Source organism: Larus michahellis, chromosome 1 (assembly GCF_964199755.1).
Source record: "Larus michahellis chromosome 1, bLarMic1.1, whole genome shotgun sequence".
NCBI lineage: Eukaryota > Metazoa > Chordata > Aves > Charadriiformes > Laridae > Larus > Larus michahellis.
The window spans coordinates 61,367,370-61,385,850 of NC_133896.1; the positions used below are offsets into that span (position 1 = coordinate 61,367,370).

At 50.9% G+C, this 18,481-nt stretch overlaps 2 protein-coding genes across 6 annotated transcripts in view; one reads left to right on the plus strand and one right to left on the minus strand.

The window, feature by feature from the left end:
* The first annotated feature begins 3,565 nt into the window (after positions 1 to 3,565).
* PAH (phenylalanine hydroxylase) overlaps positions 3,566 to 18,481 on the plus strand; it is a 52,050-nt gene continuing 37,134 nt past the window's right edge. Inside the window, exons 1-3 of one of the 5 annotated variants that reach the window (XM_074581584.1) lie at positions 3,807 to 3,828; positions 3,933 to 3,979; positions 18,343 to 18,450. In XM_074581584.1, the coding sequence (XP_074437685.1) occupies positions 18,349 to 18,450 (102 nt within the window). In that variant the 5' untranslated portion in view covers positions 3,807 to 3,828; positions 3,933 to 3,979; positions 18,343 to 18,348. Of the gene's footprint in view, positions 3,980 to 13,799; positions 13,937 to 14,071; positions 14,192 to 18,342; positions 18,451 to 18,481 lie in introns of those variants that run through there. The other 4 variants (XM_074581554.1, XM_074581576.1, XM_074581595.1 and 1 more) reach the window with 4 other exon arrangements.
* Positions 3,813 to 5,250, minus strand: ASCL1 (achaete-scute family bHLH transcription factor 1). Its single transcript, XM_074581611.1, has 2 exons — positions 4,130 to 5,250; positions 3,813 to 3,917 (listed from the first exon to the last, which is right to left on the minus strand). The coding sequence occupies exon 1, from the start codon at positions 4,806 to 4,808 to the stop codon at positions 4,152 to 4,154; it is 657 nt and encodes a 218-aa protein (XP_074437712.1). The 5' UTR covers positions 4,809 to 5,250; the 3' UTR covers positions 3,813 to 3,917; positions 4,130 to 4,151.

The following is an 18,481-nucleotide window of genomic DNA, read 5'->3' on the forward strand; positions in this document are numbered from 1 at the left end:
CCCACCCCCCCCGCCTTGTCCCCCGTGTGCCCGCACACAAAAGGCAGGACCTGCGCTGTGGGGGGGTGTGGGGTGTGTGGGGGGAGAGAAAAATAAAAGAGAAAAGTGGGCGGGGGGGGGGGGGAGAAGGAGGGGAAGAAACAAACTAAATTTAAAAAATAAACAAATAAAAAGGAAAAAGGGGAAAAAAGTTTTTTAAAAGGGAGGAAAGCCCCCAGGCCCCCCAAAGCCCGGTGTTTGCGGGGCTGGGTGCGGGTGGGCGCCTCGCTTCGAGGGGATGGTGGGAGAGGCGGGCTGGGGGCAAGGGGAGGCTCTCCGGGGTGCCCGCACCCCTTTCAGGGAGCAGCCCCCCCCCCCCCCCCCCCTCCGCTCTTAACCTGAGCACCGGAGGAGGGGCGGAGGCGCGGACGCTCCTCGGGGCTGCGCTGTCCCCGCCCGCGGAAAAAAGTTTGGGCAGCGGGGGGGGGGGGGGGGGTGTTGTGGGGAGGGGGCAGCGGCGGGAGGAGGGATGGGGAGCGAGGGGAAAGCCCACGCCGCAGGGAGGGTCCCCCCGGCTCTCCCCTGGCTCCGCGGGCGCGGACCTCGGGGTTGGGCGGGCGGGGTTGGGGGGGGCAGCGCTGCCCACCTCCGCGGCCCAACGGTGGGGGTCTCGCTGTGCTTCCCCGTCGCTGCCCGAGGGTCTTCATTTGGTGCGGGGGGGGGGGGGGCGGGGAGCCGGGACGGGACGGGAACACGCGCACGACTCGGGAAGAGGCATTTGTTAACGGGACACTTTTCCATCATTACAATAAATACATACATAGGTAAATAAATTAATAAATCTGTGGCCCGGCAACCTCCGTCTGCATCCATCCCCCCCACTCCCGTTTCTCTTTTCCCCCCCCGCCCCATCCCTGAGTAGCTCTAAAACTTATACTGTGCCCAAAGAAGTCCCTGATTTATGGAGTTTACTAATGCTAACTGAATACTGTCTGTCAGGCAGCGCTGAAAGGCTCTCCGCACTAATACAAGAAAAGGCTTTGTGTTGCTAAGCGATTAGAGCAGATGTAATGAGATTTACCCCAATCCTGCTTTGCCCTTTCCCTATCTTCAGTAAAATTGTGTGTGTGTGTTTTCTTTCTTTCTGCCTTTCTTTCTTTCTTTCGGGAGGGGGCTGAGGGGAAAAGAGAGGGAGGAGGTGGTGAATTTCTGGGCCTGCCTTATACATTGTAGCGAACAACAGCGTAACTTTGCCTTTAGTTTAATGAGTCTGGATATTTACTATTCAGAAGTGAGCAAAAAAGAACACCTGTCTACACAAGGAAGAGAAATTTCGCCTTTGTAACAGAATGAAACATTATCCTAATGTTATATTCATAGCTATAAATTACTCGCTACGCTTTCTTTGCATACCTTATCTGTACACTTGCAAAAGTGGGTAAATAAAAAAGGAGATGCTGTAAAGGGAGAGCGGATGGAGGCATATAACGGTTATTATTTTCATAACTAAACATTAGTTCCACGAGCGGTTAAAACAATGAGTGTTTGTGCTGAAGTAATGAGGGATTTCTTGACCCCAGCGTGTCCCGTCCCCGTCCCCCAGTCCCGTGTGTTCGTTCCCCCCCCCCGAGTAAATCACATATTGATCATTTCAGGGCGTGGGGGGAGGTTGTGAAGGGGCAAATGTGTGTATACTTTTAAAGCCATGCAGAAATTGGTTGATACCCACACGTACATGTGTCCACCTATGCATATGCCTCTGTGTGTGTGTGTGTGTATATATATATAGTTACACATACACACACAGAAAATTCCGGGGTGCTCCAGCAAAGTTTTTCCCTCCTCTTTTTGAAAAACAGCGCATCCCTCGCAATTCGACGGCACATTTGTAGCAGAGGAGGCTAGACCTTTTTTAACTCTGTACGGCACACTGGCTCTCCCCGGTCTTTGTTGGTTTTTTTTTTTTCTTGTTGGATTTTTTTTTTTTTTTTTTGTAAGATGCATTTTGCGCTTTGCTTTCCGCTTGGCTTGGTGCACGCAAACTGAATTTGCAAGTGATGTAGGAGCCAGGCGAAAAGGAGAAGGCGAATTCTGGTCACGTCCTTGCTAACTGACAACAAGCAGGCTAGCCAAAAAAAAAAAAAAATAGCGTGAGGGGGGGAAGAGTCCAATTTCTTTTTGAGTCTTGGTAATTGGGTACTTTTACAGGCAGATCACGCTATTTGGGTAGAATAACAAGCTTAGAAAGACCAGTGTCTCTAAGCTGCCACCCATTTCTACTACTTTATTTATTTATTTTACTTTATCTCCCTTCGCCTCTCGCTTCCCGTCTTCCCCCGACGGTTTTCTTTACCCAGCCGGTACCTTTGCAGAGGCAACACAGCAGCCCGTGTTTTGGGTGGCGGCGGCTGTGCCTTCCCCCGCGTTTTTCTGCCCCGTTGGGTCAGAGCCGCGGAGGAACGGGGTCACAGCGCCGAAATGCGGGATGGAGCGCCCTCTTTTTTAGGACTTGGGCTTTTGGAGGAATTCTTTAATGTGCAGTGATTTCAGGAAGGACAATGCAATCATTAATCACCCCTCGCCTTTGGATTTGGATACACATTTGCAACACAGAAGGGCAAGAAAACAATGGTGATACCGCTAGATCTTTGCATATTTATATAGAGATAGATAAAGAGAAATATATGTTACATCCATCAGATACAAACACTTCATATGCAACTTAGCTGCGGCATAACATCATTTAACATTTTGTCCTTACATTCATCGTTGTCAATGGCAGAAAGAAAAAAAAATTGCATGCAGTAGGCAGCCGATCATTTTAATTAAAAAAAGTTTTATTACGAAACTAGTTTGTATAAAACAGGGTTATACAGGACCTTTGTAAGTTTGTAATAAAACAGTAAGAAAAGGCAGTGGCATAGGGGTTTTCGTTTGTTTGTTTGCTTGTGTATTTTTTTTTCAAAGGCAGCATGTATAAACAAATGGCTACCATTTTGCGTTTGGACAATAGCTGCATAAACTTTGTTCACTTTGAACATTGTTTAATAACATTATTAATACATTAACAAAGTTTCTATAAAGTAAGACACGTTGGTGCTAAAGTACATCTGGAGGAAATCCAAGTCCTTTACAAAACCACATACAAAAATGGCAGTTGTAAGTTAACGTCGACTACAAGTCTAAACATGAAGAGGTAATAAGCATTACATATTAAAAAAAGTATCAAGATATACACATTTTAAACGATTTGTACAAAACCTCTATAAATCTCTCTCTCTCTTATGTACAAAAATAGCTTAATATATCCCCAAACTGGGTAGGATAGATACAAATAGATTTTCTTATAATAAAAAAATTCACAAAAAAGATTGGAAGCATTCTATGATGGAAACGAGAGGGAAAGCTCGGAGCGAGGGGAAGGAGAGGAGCGGGGACGTGGGGACGGGGCTCCAGGGGCTTCTTTGAGTACAGCATAGCTTAATTTCGACATCTCCACAAACATCGGGGAACTAACTTTGTCCACAGAGTGATGAACGCCAGTCTCTGAAGCGCCGCGGCGGGGTGCGGAGGAGGAGGTGGGGGGATGCTGCCTGGCTGCTGGGGAGGGGGAAGAGCTCCTCCGCAGGCCGAGGAGCGCAGCGCCCTTCCCCGCGGCTCCCCCGCAGGACACCCGCTCCGCCGGGGCTCAGTCCGGGGCGGGCGGCGCGACGGAGTGCAAAGGCCGGCGGGGCTCCGGGGCTGGGGGGCGGCCGCCCTACCGCCCCCGCGGCGCGCAGCGCTGTGCCCGCCCGCCAAGAAACGTGCCCGCACCGCCCTCCGACGGCGGGGGAGCGGGAAATGCAACAGGTTCTTTTTTCTGGGTGGATTTTTTGTCTGTCTTTCTGTGTGTGATATATTTTTATTTAATTTTTTTTTTTCCCCTTTTTGCAACTGTCCTGTAACAATAAAAGAGAGAGGAGATCAGAGCCGCGCCGGGACCAGCGCACCGGAGCCGCTCGTAAGTACCGCGGGGGCACCCCGTCTGCTCCCCCCCAGCCCTCCCCGGCGGCTGCACCCCCCGCCGCCCCGCGTCGTCCCCGTCCCCGTCCCCCCCCCGCCCCGTCCCCCCTTTCCGCGAAGCCCAGTCCCTGCGCGGGCGCGCACCCACCTGCGGCGGGGGCCGGCGGCGCTCAGAACCAGCTGGTGAAGTCGAGCAGCTCCTGCTCCTCGGGGCTGAGCGGGTCGTAGGAACCCTCGTCGGAGGAGTAGGAGGAGACGGGGGAGCCCGCCATGGAGTTCATGTCGTGGGAGTAGCTGGGCGAGATGGTGGGGGAGAGGACGCCGGCCTGGAAGGCGGCGCTGACGGCGTCGTGCTCGTCGAGCAGCTGCTGCAGGGCGCGGATGTACTCGACGGCCGAGCGGAGGGTCTCCACTTTGCTCATCTTCTTGTTGGCCGCGCCGTTGGGGACGTGCTCCCGCAGGGTGGCAAAGCCCAGGTTCACCAGCTTCACCCGGTTGCGCTCCCGCTCGTTGCGCCGCGCCACGGCCGCCGGCTGCTGCTGCGGCAGGCTGTACCCGAAGCCGCTGAAGTTCAGCCGCCGCTTGCAGCGCATCAGCTCCGGCGAGGCCGAGCGCTGCCGCTTGGCGGCCCGCGGCCCCGAGGGCTTGCCGCCCGGCGAGGGCTGCCCGCCCGCCGGGCTCAACTGAGGCGGCGGAGCCCCCGCCGGCGGCCCCGGCGGGGCGGCGGCGGCGGCGGCGGCCACGGCCGCGGCGAAGAAGCAGGCCGGCTGCAGAAAGGGCGGCTGCCCGGCGCCGCTGGCCATCCTGGCGGGGCTACCGCTGGCCATGGGCGCGGGGGCGTCCTGCGAGGCGGCGGCGCCCGGTCCCCGTCCCCCCCACCACCAAAAGAAAAAAAAAATATCTAAAAAGAGGGATAAAAAAAAAAAATAATTTGCGGCGGTCGCTTAAAAAAAAAAAAGGAGAGAAAGAGGCGACGGAGGGCAGGGGGAAGGGGCAGCGGCGACCAAAGGGAGCGGGCGGCGAAGCCGGGCGGGCGGCCGGGGATGGCGGGCGGCTCTGCCCGCCCCCCTCCCTCCCTCTCGCCCTCCGTGCGGCGGCGGCGGCGGCGGCGGGGAGGCTCGTGTCGCTCGCGTGTGCGCGGGCTGCTTTGCAAAGCCCCTTTTGCAAAAAAGTGGCTGGGGATTGTGTCTCTTATAAGGGGGCGGGCGGGGGGCTCGGCCCCCCCGCCTCTGCCACACGCGCGCGCACACACACACACACACACACACACACAGAGTCGTGTCCCCCCACACCCCCCCGCCGCCCCCCCTCCGCGCTCACACACACGCTCTGCACCTTGCGCCTTACACACACACACACACACACACACACACACACACACGACCCCCCCCCCCCGCCGCACACACGCGCGGCCCCGCCTCCCGCCACCCCCCCCCCCGGTGCCCGCTCCCCCCCTCCCTTCCTCGTCTCGTCCCCCCCCCCCTTCCTCCCCCCCGCCCCTCGCGGGTTTGTTGTCGCAAGTGCGTGCGCCCGGCGCGTGCCGCGCTCCCGGCCCTGAGCAAACACCCGCGCCGGGGCGGCGGCGGCGGCGGGCGGGGCGGGAGGCGGCGCGCGTGGGCCGCCGCGGGGGGGGGGGGGGGGTTGACGGGACGGGACGGGGCGGGCTGGGAGTCGCGGCTCCGTGGCGAGTGCAGTCGGAAAACGTGGGGAGCCCCTGCCCGAGGGAGAGGGGTCCCCTCGCGGCGTTCGCTGCTCCGGGGTGCGCTGCTGCGGCGGGTTCCCCGGGGGAGGCGGAGTGGCTCCCGGGGGGTAGGCGGGGTGCGGGCGGCCGCCCCGGGAGGTGCGGGGCATCCTCTGCGCCGGCTGCCGCCGGGGGCCTGGCGGGTTAAGGGGGACCGTCGCGGCACCTGGTAGGGTCGGGGAAGGGAGGACCGCCGGGCAGAAGGAAAGGGAAACTTCTCCGTGTGCGGGACCGCGACAGGGCGGTTTTGTTCTGGTCCCTGGGAAGCACCGGGATGCCCGGTACCGCTTCCTCCGCTCGCCAGCGGCTGCGAGCCCGAGTCCCGTGAGTGTCCCCGGGGCTGCTCCCCTCACGGCGGCTGGAGCCTCCTGTGCTGGGCGCCGCGCAGGCCCCGCGGGCGGCCTGATGTCTCTATTAGCTTGCGACAACGGCGGGGGAGCCGGTGCGGGGGTTACGGGGCGTGCTGCTCGGAGCGGCAGCGTGCGCAGCCTCGGGAGAAGTCGCCTTGATTTACCCCCCTGAGACGCCGAGTGCCAAGGGGCTGTCTGGGGAGAAAGGATGAAAGCCCTCGGGGTGGTGGATGTCACCCATAGGGTCCGAGTGACACAGTACTGCTACCGGCACGGGGCGGGGGGAGAAGGTTTGTCTCAGAGGGCGGCATAAAGTCTGGGTGTGCTCAGCAGAGCAAGCAGATGTGGGGTCAGCTCTCCGCTGCCAGAGCCCGTTTCCCAGGTCACACTGTCCGCCTGCTGGTCCCAAGGAACTCTCCAAGCCCCTGCTGCTTTCCATGGCACCTTGCAAAGTGGGAGCAGGTCACTACCTTTCCAAGCAGGCGATGGCATTTGCTTGTAACTGGGGAGTTGGGATGTACCTGGGCTGTGCAGGGGAAATTACTCCTGCTGCCTGGTGAAGTCTCACCTGTGGCTCAGGGCCAAATGTGGAAAAGCAGGGCTGAGGTGGTGAGAGCTGCCATGACTTGGTGGTCACACTGACCCTTGGGGTAGTTGGGGTGTGGGCAGGCTGGGAGACATGGCCAGGCTCAGCAGCAGGGCATGCTGGTGGCCCTGCTGTTGGCATGAGCGGCAGTGAGGACCTTCTCTCCCTGCTCTCCTGCCTTTCACTTATCCACACATCTGTGCAAGCTTTCACACATTTTCTGCCTTCAGCTCTGTCTCATCTCCACCTCTCTCTGCACCTCTCCACTCTGAAAACTCAGAGGTGGGTGCTCTGTAGCTCCCTAAAAAAAGCAGAGCCATGGTATGACAGTCTTGCCATGGGTGAGATGATGGCTCTAGGAAGTCCTTGGCAAGTGGCTTTCATGCCTGGTGCTCACAGCAGCCCCAAAGCATGGAAGGAGGAGACCTGCACAGTCCCTCTTCAGGTTTCAGGGTAAATGCGTGCAAAAATAAGCCCCACTCTGCTGCTGGCCTCCATTACATCAGGCTGGAGCTGTAAAGATCACTTCCCACCTGCCACTGGATTCCTGACCCTGGCTGGGCACATGAGTTTAAACATTGATAAGCAGCAACATCAGATGGCAGAACCTCAAGGCGCACCTGCTAACGAGTCTTTTAGAGATTTTTACTGTGGCAGCTTTTAATGCACATACATGATGAAAAAGGTGAAGTAGTTCTGTCTGGTCTAACCTCTGCCATATTTATTTCAGGGCCCCCTTCACTGGTCACTGAGTTTCTTTCTGATTTTTAGCCTGCTGTCTTGTTGCATGTGAAACCTATTAAATGATTTTAATCTCTCTTGGGCAGGACAGCCAGACCCGAGCAGGATAAAACATTTGTTTTTATTTTCTGTTTAGGGAGCTCTCCCTCTTTGGTTCCAAGTCTTCTGGATGGTTTGTTCAACATCCCTTGTCTGACATCAGAATCCTCTGCGCTGGAAATAGTTGTTGCATCATCAGCTCCACGTTGTGACATCACAGGAGTAATGAAGAGTAATAGATCAGTGCTGCAATTCAAATCCCAGTGCTTTGGGAAGCAGCAACAGAATTATCAATATAATTGCAGCCCTGTAAACTATATGCATATTTAAACAGAGTAATTCTTCTGGAGCAGCTCACTACCAGAACTGGCGTGGATACACCACGTAGGGAAATTCCTGCCCTTTTTCCCTGAAATGGCAGAATGAGACCGGAGGTTTTGGGTCCCTCCTTCTCGAGTCTCAGAGGGCTCTTAAAAAGGCAAAAGACGCGAGTCCCAGAGGTCACCGAGCGTAACTTGCATGTAATTTTGCCTCCGTGGCTCTGTCCCCGCTCGGCTCCCCCGGCTCCGGGGCCCGGGGGCTGGGTGAGGGGGGAGGCAGAGCCTTTTCCTCCCTTCGCCCAGCACGTCTCTCGCCATCCCCTGCCGCCGGGGAACAAACTCACCCCTCGCCTTGTCCGAGGTAATGCCAATCTTGCCAGGTTCCCTCTCCACTCGCTGCACAGACTAAGGGGTCGGGGGCTGCCAGATTTATAGATAATAAATATTGTTTCAAGGTCCCCCGCCTCCACTCGCTCGTATGCACAGTCCTGCACCTGCACTTTGAAATTCTTAATTCTAACATAATGATAAATAGCCCTTGCCCTTTTCATTGGGCTCCCCCCCCTTTTTTTTTCTTCTCCTTCTTTTTTTTTTTTTTTTTTTTTAAATCTTGAACTGTCATTATTTTATAGTGGCTTTTTTGTGTGCCTAAATTGTAGCCACACTCATGAGGTCTTTTGAAGTCCTTGCTTTTTTTTTTTTTTTTTTTTTAAACTTTGGTACGCCTTTTTTTCCCCCCTTTTCTTTTTTAAAGGCCATTTACGTTATGATTAAATGCCGTCTTGGAAAAGCAGAACGAAAGTCGTTAATCTATATAGATCTTCAAAGAATCGATACATTCGGGACTTCTGTAGGATTTGTTACACTCCATTTTGTTACAGTAGGCAGCTCGTCTGGATTTGGGCACATGTGTTTCTCTCCCTCCCCTTGCCCTCCCCCTCCCCTTTCCAGCTTCCCCCCCAAGACTGAAAATAAAGTAAAAGGTCTTTCATGGTAAACAAAACCAGCTTATTCTCCACATAGAACACATGAATAGCTGGAAAAAAAACTTACAATAAATGGTGCATTTTTTTCTCTGCTGGGTATAGCATTCAAGATCAGTCCAGTATTCAAGAAGCAGTCCATTTTTTGCTCAGCAAGAGAGTTTAGAAAAGAAGCGTGGGGTCTATTCAAGGATCTTTTCCCCCTTCACAATTGCTGGGCTTTATGAAACCTATCTTCCATGCCTTGTCAGAGTATTTCTGGGGACCAATTAGTGCTTTGTTGCAAGGCTTCTTTGCTGAATCTTTGAGCAGCAAGAAAAAGCTCTCTTGAGTCTCCCCTTATTTTGACTATTTCAGTCATTACTCAGTGTAATAATTAATATGACAACTGGACGCTGAAGTTTGTATAGAAACACCTCGGCTGCAGGAGAGAGCGTGCAGTGGGTGGTAACAAGCTACAGATCAGACCGAGAAGCCACACACACAAGGAAGAAAAAAAAATGAGAGGGAGAGAGAATAATGAATGAAAAGAAAGAGAGAAAGAATAAAGATAAATAAATAGTTGGCGCAACCTGAAGAAACATAATACAGACTTGGAAGGGGGAAAAAAAGGCAATTAGGAGGGAGGGGAGGGCGACCCCGCAGAGGTAAACTTATTTTGAAACAGTTTCTATGTGAATATAATTTTCAAAACTTTGCTACTTTCAGAAGGCAGGAAAGCGATTTTTCCCTGACGTCTAGCCCCTTCGGCTCAGTAATTTTCAAGGAGCATCTGCCTACACTTTTGCATACTTAAAAAACTTTAACGTCTTTTCATAAACGTCCCTTCACGGAAAGAAGGACTTTAAATCGTGTTCGTGAGTAATTGTTGCCCATCTTGCCCAGGGCGGACGGAGGCTAGTTCTTGGGCTAGCGAGTTGTACGAGTTTCTTAGCGTTGTATCGTGTACGAGAGGAATAAAGCCTGTGCCCGGAATGAAGAATTGAAAATGACGTTTGACCAGGGACACTGCTGAATTCTTCTCCAAAGGCGTCTTGGGATGAACACTTATCACTTTGCAGACATTTCTTGGGCTGCCAATTAGGGCATAATAAATAATTAGAGGTTTTAAGCATATTAGATACAGCTCATGCTAATGAGCTACATCAGGTCTTGTGCTAACCTGAAGTGACAGTTTGCATATAAGGCTGCAAAAAAAAAAAAAAAAAGAAGAAAAAAACCCCAACGAGCAGCCGCGGCAGTCGCCCCCCCGCCTTCGTCCCCGTCCCCAGCTCCGTCCCCGCCCGCTCGCCCCTCCGCCGCTCCCGCGGGTCCCGCCGGGCTGCGCGGCGCCCCCGGCCCTCCGCGCCCGCGGAGCGGGGGCCTTCGCCCGCCGGGTGTCCCCGTTGTGCGGACACGCGTCCCGCGTCCATCACAGCCCCGGGGGATAAATCACACCGAGCTGCCCCCCCCCGCCCCCCTCCCCCCCCCCCAGCAGCCGCCTCCCCACATCGCCACGTTTTTGGCTGGGGGGTGTGTGTTTTTCCCGGCGGCTCCGCCGTGTCAGTCCCCAGGCAGGAGGGGTGGGAGGGGGGTTTGGGTGATGCCTGCCGCAGCCTGGGAGGCGGACAACCCCCAGTCCCCCGGGAGGGGAGGTGGGGGGGACAGTCCGGTGTCTGTGTGTGTGTAGTCGCCCCCCACCCTTCCCCGGCTCCGGTTCGGCGGGCGCTGCCGTGAGGACACAGTGCCACCTCCCGGCCACGCCGCGCTGCGGAAGGAAGAGGAGGGGGGAAACGCATCTGGGGAGGGGATGGGGTACGGCCAAAAAGCATTTAGCAGCGGCCTGCAGGGGGTGATTCTATGATTCCACGATTTTATGCCGGGGAGTCCCGGCTCTGCACGGATGGGGGATGCGGTTGGGCGGTTTTGCAGCCGCGACGCAGACCGGGGCGTGGGGAAATGCAGCCTGGCTGGCACGAAACGGGGAGCTGCGGCACCCGCACAGCTAGCGATATCGATAAGGGGACACCCTCCCTACTCCCTGTCATCTCACACACACACACACACCCTGAGATACTCACTGAACCCTCATTTGGGAATTTTTCACGAGCTTCTGGTTTTACTAGAAAAGCTTCTCTCCATTTCTTACTGCTCCCTCAAATCGACTGGGACATCCTGAAGTGGCAGGGCAGGCAGGGACCTGTAGGCCAAAGACAGTCCCAGCGTCTGTGCACGGGAGGGGACATCCCTGCCCAAACCAGAAAACACACAGCTCTGGGGAAGCTGCTGCTCTGCAAATACTGGCTAAAGGCAGAGGCGGGAAAGAGCAGTCTGAAAAGCAGCCAAAGTCCATGGCCCTTTGAACTTGCAGGGGAACATGCCAACTTTCAGTGCTAAGAGCCCTCTTAGTTGTGGCTGAGCAGCACAGCCAGGAATGGATGTGTATGGAGGGGTGCGTGTGTGTGTGCCCCAAGAAGGTGTGTGTTTCTGAGGGTGAAAAGGTGTTTTTAGATGGAGGCGATGTGGGACGTCAGTGCATGTCTGCATATGGTTGAAAGGAGTTGGGTTGCACAGTGCTGCAGCAAGAGCCCAGAGCAGGATTAGTGGACCCAAAGCTGAAGTGCTCACCCACAGTATGGAGAACTAGACACAAGGGGCAACTTGAAGCCCGAGTGGGACATCCCAGTTAGCAATGTCACTGCAGGGGGATGAACCTGTATGCTGAACTAGTACTTCAAAGAGGACAGGGAAGCTTAGACAGCTTGGACTCTGAAATGGTCCAAGGTAACCAGCACTGATGCAATTGTGTGTTCATACTGTCATGGCACTGGATGGACACACACACACCACTTTGTTCCAGAACTAGAGAATTTGGGAATTCCTCCTGGCAAGAGGAGGAGTAATTGTTGCCCATCTTGCCCAGGGCGGACGGAGGCTAGTTCCTGGGCTAGTGAATTGTACGAGTTTCTTAGCATTGTATCGTCTACGAGAGGACTGGCTGGGCACTCCCAGCCAGTGCCTTTTGCTACCAGGCAACCTCTGACAGTCCAGGCTGATTAAACAGTGAACTGGTGGCAATACACTGGTGATATTATTATGATTACGTAGCAATAAGAGTAAGAGATAAGCTTGCAACACCAACAGAAAAAACAGGGGGGGGGGGAGGAGGAGGAGGCAAAATAGATAATTACGAGGATTTGGAATGAGCAGTATTTTGCATACCTAGTATTTCACTTTGCCTTGCCATTACTGTCAGGGTAGAGTGAACAGAGGGTGTAATATATAAGATAAAGCATGGAAGAAAGGAAAAAAAAAAGACTAAATGCATGTAAAAGCCACAGAGAAGGTAAAAAGATTGATCAAAGGGTAATGAAAAGAGAAGGAAAAAAGAAAGAAAAAGGAAGGCACAAAATATGACAGAAAAAAAGTAGTTCATGACTTTGTATGCCATAGTTTCTTTGGCCAGCTTTAGGACATGCATTTCAGCCTTTTAAAATCTAGTTGAAAAATACACCAGGTAGCGAGGCATGGTGTGTGGGGAGAGTAAACACGACCAGTCGCTGGAGGCTGTCTTGTCCTGCACAGGGACTATTATAATCAATGTCACCACCCTCATCTCACTGTTTGGTTTTTTTTGCAAGGTGGCCTTCAATGTCTCTGTCACGGATAGGACTGTGCCTGGTGCAGCATAAACACAGGACACAAAATACTGCCTCCTGTGCTGAACTTATTGGCTGAGCAGTTCAAAAATAGTAGTTTTTAAGCTGCTGGAAATTACCAAGGTTAACCTTCCTTCTCTCCTTGCCCCAACCTGCTGCCATGGTGTCAGCAGGACCCAGTGTGTTATGTGTGTATCACATTCGGGGGCCTACCTTGACCTGCCAGCCAATACCACAGGTTTGCTGGTCACTTCAGAAAGTAACTTTCTACCCCCACGTGCAGCCTCAGGATGCACAACAAGCAGCTCTTCTGAAAAAGGTATGTATTCACACCCAAATCACTGAGCTACTTCAGATGTACATTATACAGTTGATAATTTCAGTGGGTTGGATCCTGACTCCACAGTCATGGGGTTCAAATGGATTTGGACTGAGATCCCCCAAAGTGGCTCCACTCAGTTTCCCTACTATAATGCTGATCGGATTTAGCAGCTACTGGATTTTTTCAGTACCGATAATTCACGGTAGGTCTTTGGTAGTATTCACCAATCTGCGTTTGCACTAGTGCATGCCGTAGAACTTTCCTCAAGGTTAAAATAACTGTAAAGAGATGATTTCTCTATTCCACAGAATTTATCTTCATCACAAAAATATTGCAAGATTACCTGCCTGACATAGTTTGTCTCAGTACAGGCTTCGTCTTTCCAAATAGCAAGATAGATACTTGATCAGATGTTTTTGTTTGTTTGTTTGTTTGTTTTTTGTTTTACCTGTCCTCCTGTGTTGGGCTACAGCTTTCCATTTTTCCCTCAATCCGTTTGATGACTCTTTCCAAACCAAATCTGGGCTCTTTGGTACCAACACTTTACCAATGTTTTCTGAAATCTTTTACACTCCCCACCCCGGTCCCCTTGTAGGTGTCCACAACTGACACTACAGACAAGCACACCTACATCTGCATCCTCCTGCCCCCTAGCTCTGACCTGCTCTTCCCTGCTTCTTTTCCTCCTCTACCTTCTTCCCTTTCTCCATGTCCAGGCTCATATCCCAGTGTGAAGTTCATGCAGCTAACTCCTGTTTCACGCTTCCTTTACACCGTGTCTTTCTCTCCAATGTCTGGTGTGTGGAGTGATGTCTCCCGCTCTCTGACCTCTTGGATGCAGCCCAAAAGGTCTTACTAAAGGACAAATCCCTCAGCTGCTGCGCTGTGCCACAGCCCTCCCTGGCTCATGTTTGGCATCCAAAGAGCAGATCCTGGAGAACATCTGATCTCTGGTCACGTGGAGTGAGCCCCGGTGGGAAGCCCACCTGAGGCTGAACACGCACGCAGCAGTGGGAATGGACGGGAGGAAGGCTGAACGGGAGACGACACGTTGGCGTGCAAAAATGAAAACAGCGGCTGATGTTGATCAGGAGGAGGAAGGCTGTTAATTCAAAGCATGCCGCTGGTCCACGTTGGACGCAGATAGAAACAACATGCTGGAGAGCCGCTAAACTCCAGGGTGGGACTTCCAGGGGCTGGACTGTGGCGTGGAGAGGCTTGTCCATGTGCCAGAGGTGGGTGGGGGGGGGAGTGTAGGGAGAACGCCCCCTTGGCACGGTGTCTGGGGGAGGGAGCTGGGTAAGGGCGGGGGGAAAGGGGATGGCTTTGCCTCGCTTGCTGCACTTTAAATACCTTTGCACAGAGTTCTGGCCACTGTAGTAAGGTCAGAAGGCTTCACCTGTAGCGGCAACGGGGCCCCCCTGCGTGGGTATCACTGCCTCTGCAACATGGACGCGCAGCACTGCAAAATGAATGGTGACCCTTTCCAGGTAAGAGATGGGGTCTGTGTGACCGCTCTTCTCAGGGGGAGCTGTGGCTGCCTCTCTCCTGCCCTCCCCACCATGCTTGCCAATCTTGTCCCCTGCTCTCTGAGAGGCAGTGTGACACAAGATGGGAGAAAACAACGCGCCTGTCTGGATGCTTTGCAGCGCCTGGTTGCCACCGTTCTTCCTCTTGGCAGCCGGCATACTTGTCTGTTGTTAATTGTGCTCGCAAAAGTGCAGCGGGAACGAAAATGAACATTGCAACAGTATCCTTACTCATGTGGCAAAGAGAAGAAGCAGCAGAAAAACCCAGCAGCTAATTAGAGGTCCTAAACCCGTGTGTTTAAAGGAAGCTGTCTTCTTCTGTTAAAGGAGAGAAGCTGAAGTTACATGCTCTTCTGATGGAAACATTTGCTAGATTTTGGGACTCCGATGTCCCCTTTTTTAATGTTTACTGACTTATTTTGAACCCTTTGCTTTGGGAAATACAGGAAAGTCCTGAAGCCCACACCTTTCAATTGCAGGCACTATAGTTACCACCGGGGCAAGCGACGTAACCCGAGGCCAGCGTGGTTAATTATTAGGACCAAATTTTTCATGTATGTGTCCTATGTAATGCTGCTGCAGCCAGAGACAAGCTGCAGAAAGTGTGTAAAAAAGGGCTTCACTTTCTACAGACCTTTTTAAGAGCGGAACAGCTAAGGAAGCCCAGTTTCCTATTGCTCTGTGTGCTGAGGCTGAACGCCCACAACAATTCTCTAGAGTCCCACCTTGCTACTTTTCCAAGTTGTATAATTGCTTGGTCCCAATGACACCTATAGGAGCTGAGCATCTAAATGGCTTAAGAAATCTGACTTGGAAACTAGTTCTGTTTTCAGAAGTAACTTAGGAATCTTATTTCCTTTGAAATATTTTCCCCCTTCTTTTTTTTTCTACCCCCCCCCCCCCCCATTTTGTATGTCTAGTAAGTCTGGAATTTATGACACAGAGGTGAAAATTTTCTTTCACTGAAACGGCAAGCAAAGCTTCATCTGGCTTAAACAGTGTTGGAATTGACTTTGAAGGGCTTTATCTAACCAGCTCAGAAATAGATTAGAAGGCTGACACGTCCGTGTTATTGATCTCCAATACTGCCGCATGTGTCAGAAGGGCAATATCAATCTGTTTGTGAAGTGGTTAACTAAAAATGTGGATTTGCCTTGCGCTCAGGTAAACCTGTCCTTGCATCTACACATCACCTATCTTTGAGATTGTACCACGTCAAGGAATGAATGTTCATGTTTATCAACTGGTTCTTATTTTACTTCCTGAAAAAAAAGGAGCTGTAAGAAAATCAGAGCTTAATTTATTCCACACTACATCTATAAACCACATATACATGTTATACAGGCAATATTTCAATGACAATGAAACAATTTGTTCATAACCACAGTACTAAGACAACAGCAGAACTGCCTCAAAGTTGCAATTCCTCTTTATATGTTGAAAAACAAGAAATTAGAATTAGAACTGAGAATGCATAAACCGTGATCAACAGTTAAATTGTGCATAGGTACTACAAAAAGCTCAGCAATAAATGTGAGTGCCTGTGTTTATGTTGATGTGTATTACCTCCAGAGTACATGTTGTTGCATATTGTCTCCAGTGTGTATTGATGTATATTGCCTCCATATATATTGACAAGAACGGGGTACCAGGGAAACCATCATTTTACTCTTATTTTCCCTTGCAATGAAAGCAAAGTCCAGTGAACTGACTGCATATGCAGACATGCAAGAAATTAAGCAAGTATCACTCTGCAGAATTAGTGCCTACTGCCTGCTGCGATGTGTCTTGCTTTTAAGCACCAACATAAATAAATTTACAAGAGTGAGAAAATGAGTGAGGACAGATTGAGTGGCTGATCTCAACACATCAAGGCTAGTGACCAACGAGAATCTGCCTGTGCTGGAAAGAAGGTTTTAAAGGTTTTTTTGGGTAATCTCATGGTATAAAGAGATCAATTGACATCACAATTACCTTGCAGGACTTGAGTCTTGTATTATATCTCCTGCATGTGTCCAAACCGCAAAATCTTCCTTTGTCACGTAGATTCAAGTCAACCTGCCATAGAAGTTGGTCCTCATGGCATGCATTGGCAAGCGTATTTTAAATACATAACTGTATGGCTTTCAAAACGGTTCCAATGAATACCAAGAAAATCAAATTCCATCAGGAATCAGGTCCATCAGGCAGACCCTGGTGTAGCACAGTTCTGCCCTTAAGATCAATTTTGGTTGTGGTGGGGGAAAACAGAAAGACAAAACAATGCATGGAGAGTATTACAGATGACAGTTTTGGTCACACTGTCATAAAATTTCTGGACTACTGACATCTGGTTTGCCTTTTGACAGACTCTTGTCATTTTTTTCCCTTGTGGTTGCTTGAGGTGTAAATGGGTTTCATTAGCCAGCTGCCACACCACTCCTGATGGCTTTTCCTCTTGGTTCCCACCATGTAAGAGCTGGGCCACCTCCCTGGCTGGATGAGGATGCAGGAGGCACAGAGATGCTGCGGGAAGTGTCACAGCTGAGCAGATGACAGCCTTCCCTCTGGTGCATAAAATCAGTATTTCTACTACAGTTCCCACTGGAGGATCCCCATAAAGGTGGAAAATATTTGGGTAACCTTTGCAACCCCTGGAAATAAAGCCAGATAGAAAAATCTGTTGCCAGTTTTTGGCAATGAATTCTCAGGTTAGCAGCAGCCTCAGAGACAGCCTGAAACATCAGCAATTATTTACTTTACAAAAGACGACTGTTCCTTAAAACACTGCCTCAGAAAATGTAGTCCCACCAAGAACTTTATGGCTTCAGGGCAGCTGGATTTGATTATTAATTTGTCTGCCACAAAGGCTGTCTTTTCTGAGGGCAATATTTGGTAACTGAGACTCTTTATACTCTGATTTATATGTTAAATCAAGCAATAGCTATAATGAGGACAGACTCTGACTGAAAATACCTTGAGACAAGTTTTGGCCTGGGGCTTGTTACATCAGTACCTTCTGTGTTGCAAATATCTGGTGTGATCTTTGAAATACCAACCAGGGGCAATTTGCCCAAGGCCAGAAGATGTTAAAAAAAAAAACCAACAAAAAAGGCATTAATGAGACTTCCAAAAGTTTGTGATATTTGTGCATCAAATTTACTCTGTCATCAGAAAAATTGAGCTATTCTGGAAATCTCAGCAGGAACCTACCTGCCGTGTGAGGTACTTGGACAATTTTGAAAATCTGGCCCCACTCCAGCACTTGGTTTCCTGTCTCTGAAGTGGTAAAATAGCACTTGCCTACTTAACAGGGGGTAGTGAAAAGAAACACATGTACAGAGACGTACTAAGACATTCTGGTTATGAGAACCATGAAAATAATTAAAACAAACATTCTCCTTGCTTGGGAATACTGGAAATTGTCTTTTGGAATTTTTAGAGCTGAAAATCAGTAAGAGAAAGGGAGCAAGCATAAATGAAAACATGTTTTGCCCTAACTGAGTCTTCACTCACTGTGGGATTTAGGGAAGGTCTAAATGTTTGCACCAACATTTTCCCTTTTTTTTTGTTGGTTGTTGTTGCTACTTCATTTTTAAAGGACCTTCCATATCCCTTTGGCGAATACCACCTCTCCTGGGGCTACCTGGAAGGTACAAGCAGAACTGAAGGGAAACACAGATCACGGCCTGCATCTCTGCACAGAGCTCATCTACGTTGCTCTGCTTAATCCTGAGTGTTAATGAAAAGAAAGCCTGAGGGAAGGTCTTTGTACTGCAGCTGAAAGCAAAGTGCAGTAATGTTTCCAGTCATCCCTGAGCTTCGTACATTGTAGAGGTGAATGAAGGCAGAGATGATATTAGACTATTTTCATGTCCTTTTTGACTACCTGGCTTCCACATGGGCCCTAGTTTGAGAGACGGGGTTTTGTGCTTCTAACAACATAAATCAGAGCAGCGCCAGAGCTGCTCTACTTCTGGCAGCAACAGTTGCCTTGATTCCCACTTCAAGACTTCAAGCAATTTTATACCCTCTTTACATTACTGATGCCATGCAAAAGGGAAATGGAACAAAGCAAAACTGACTCCTAGGGTTAATGTAAATCTTTTTTTGTTGGTTTTCTTTTCTTTCAGGAATCTATGTACATTGAAGAGTCCTCAAATAAAGATGGTGTGATTTCTTTGATTTTCTCTCTGAAAGAAGAAGTTGGGGCATTGGCTAAAGTTCTGCGCACATTTGAGGTAAATATTTTCCTTCAGGAGACCTGACCAG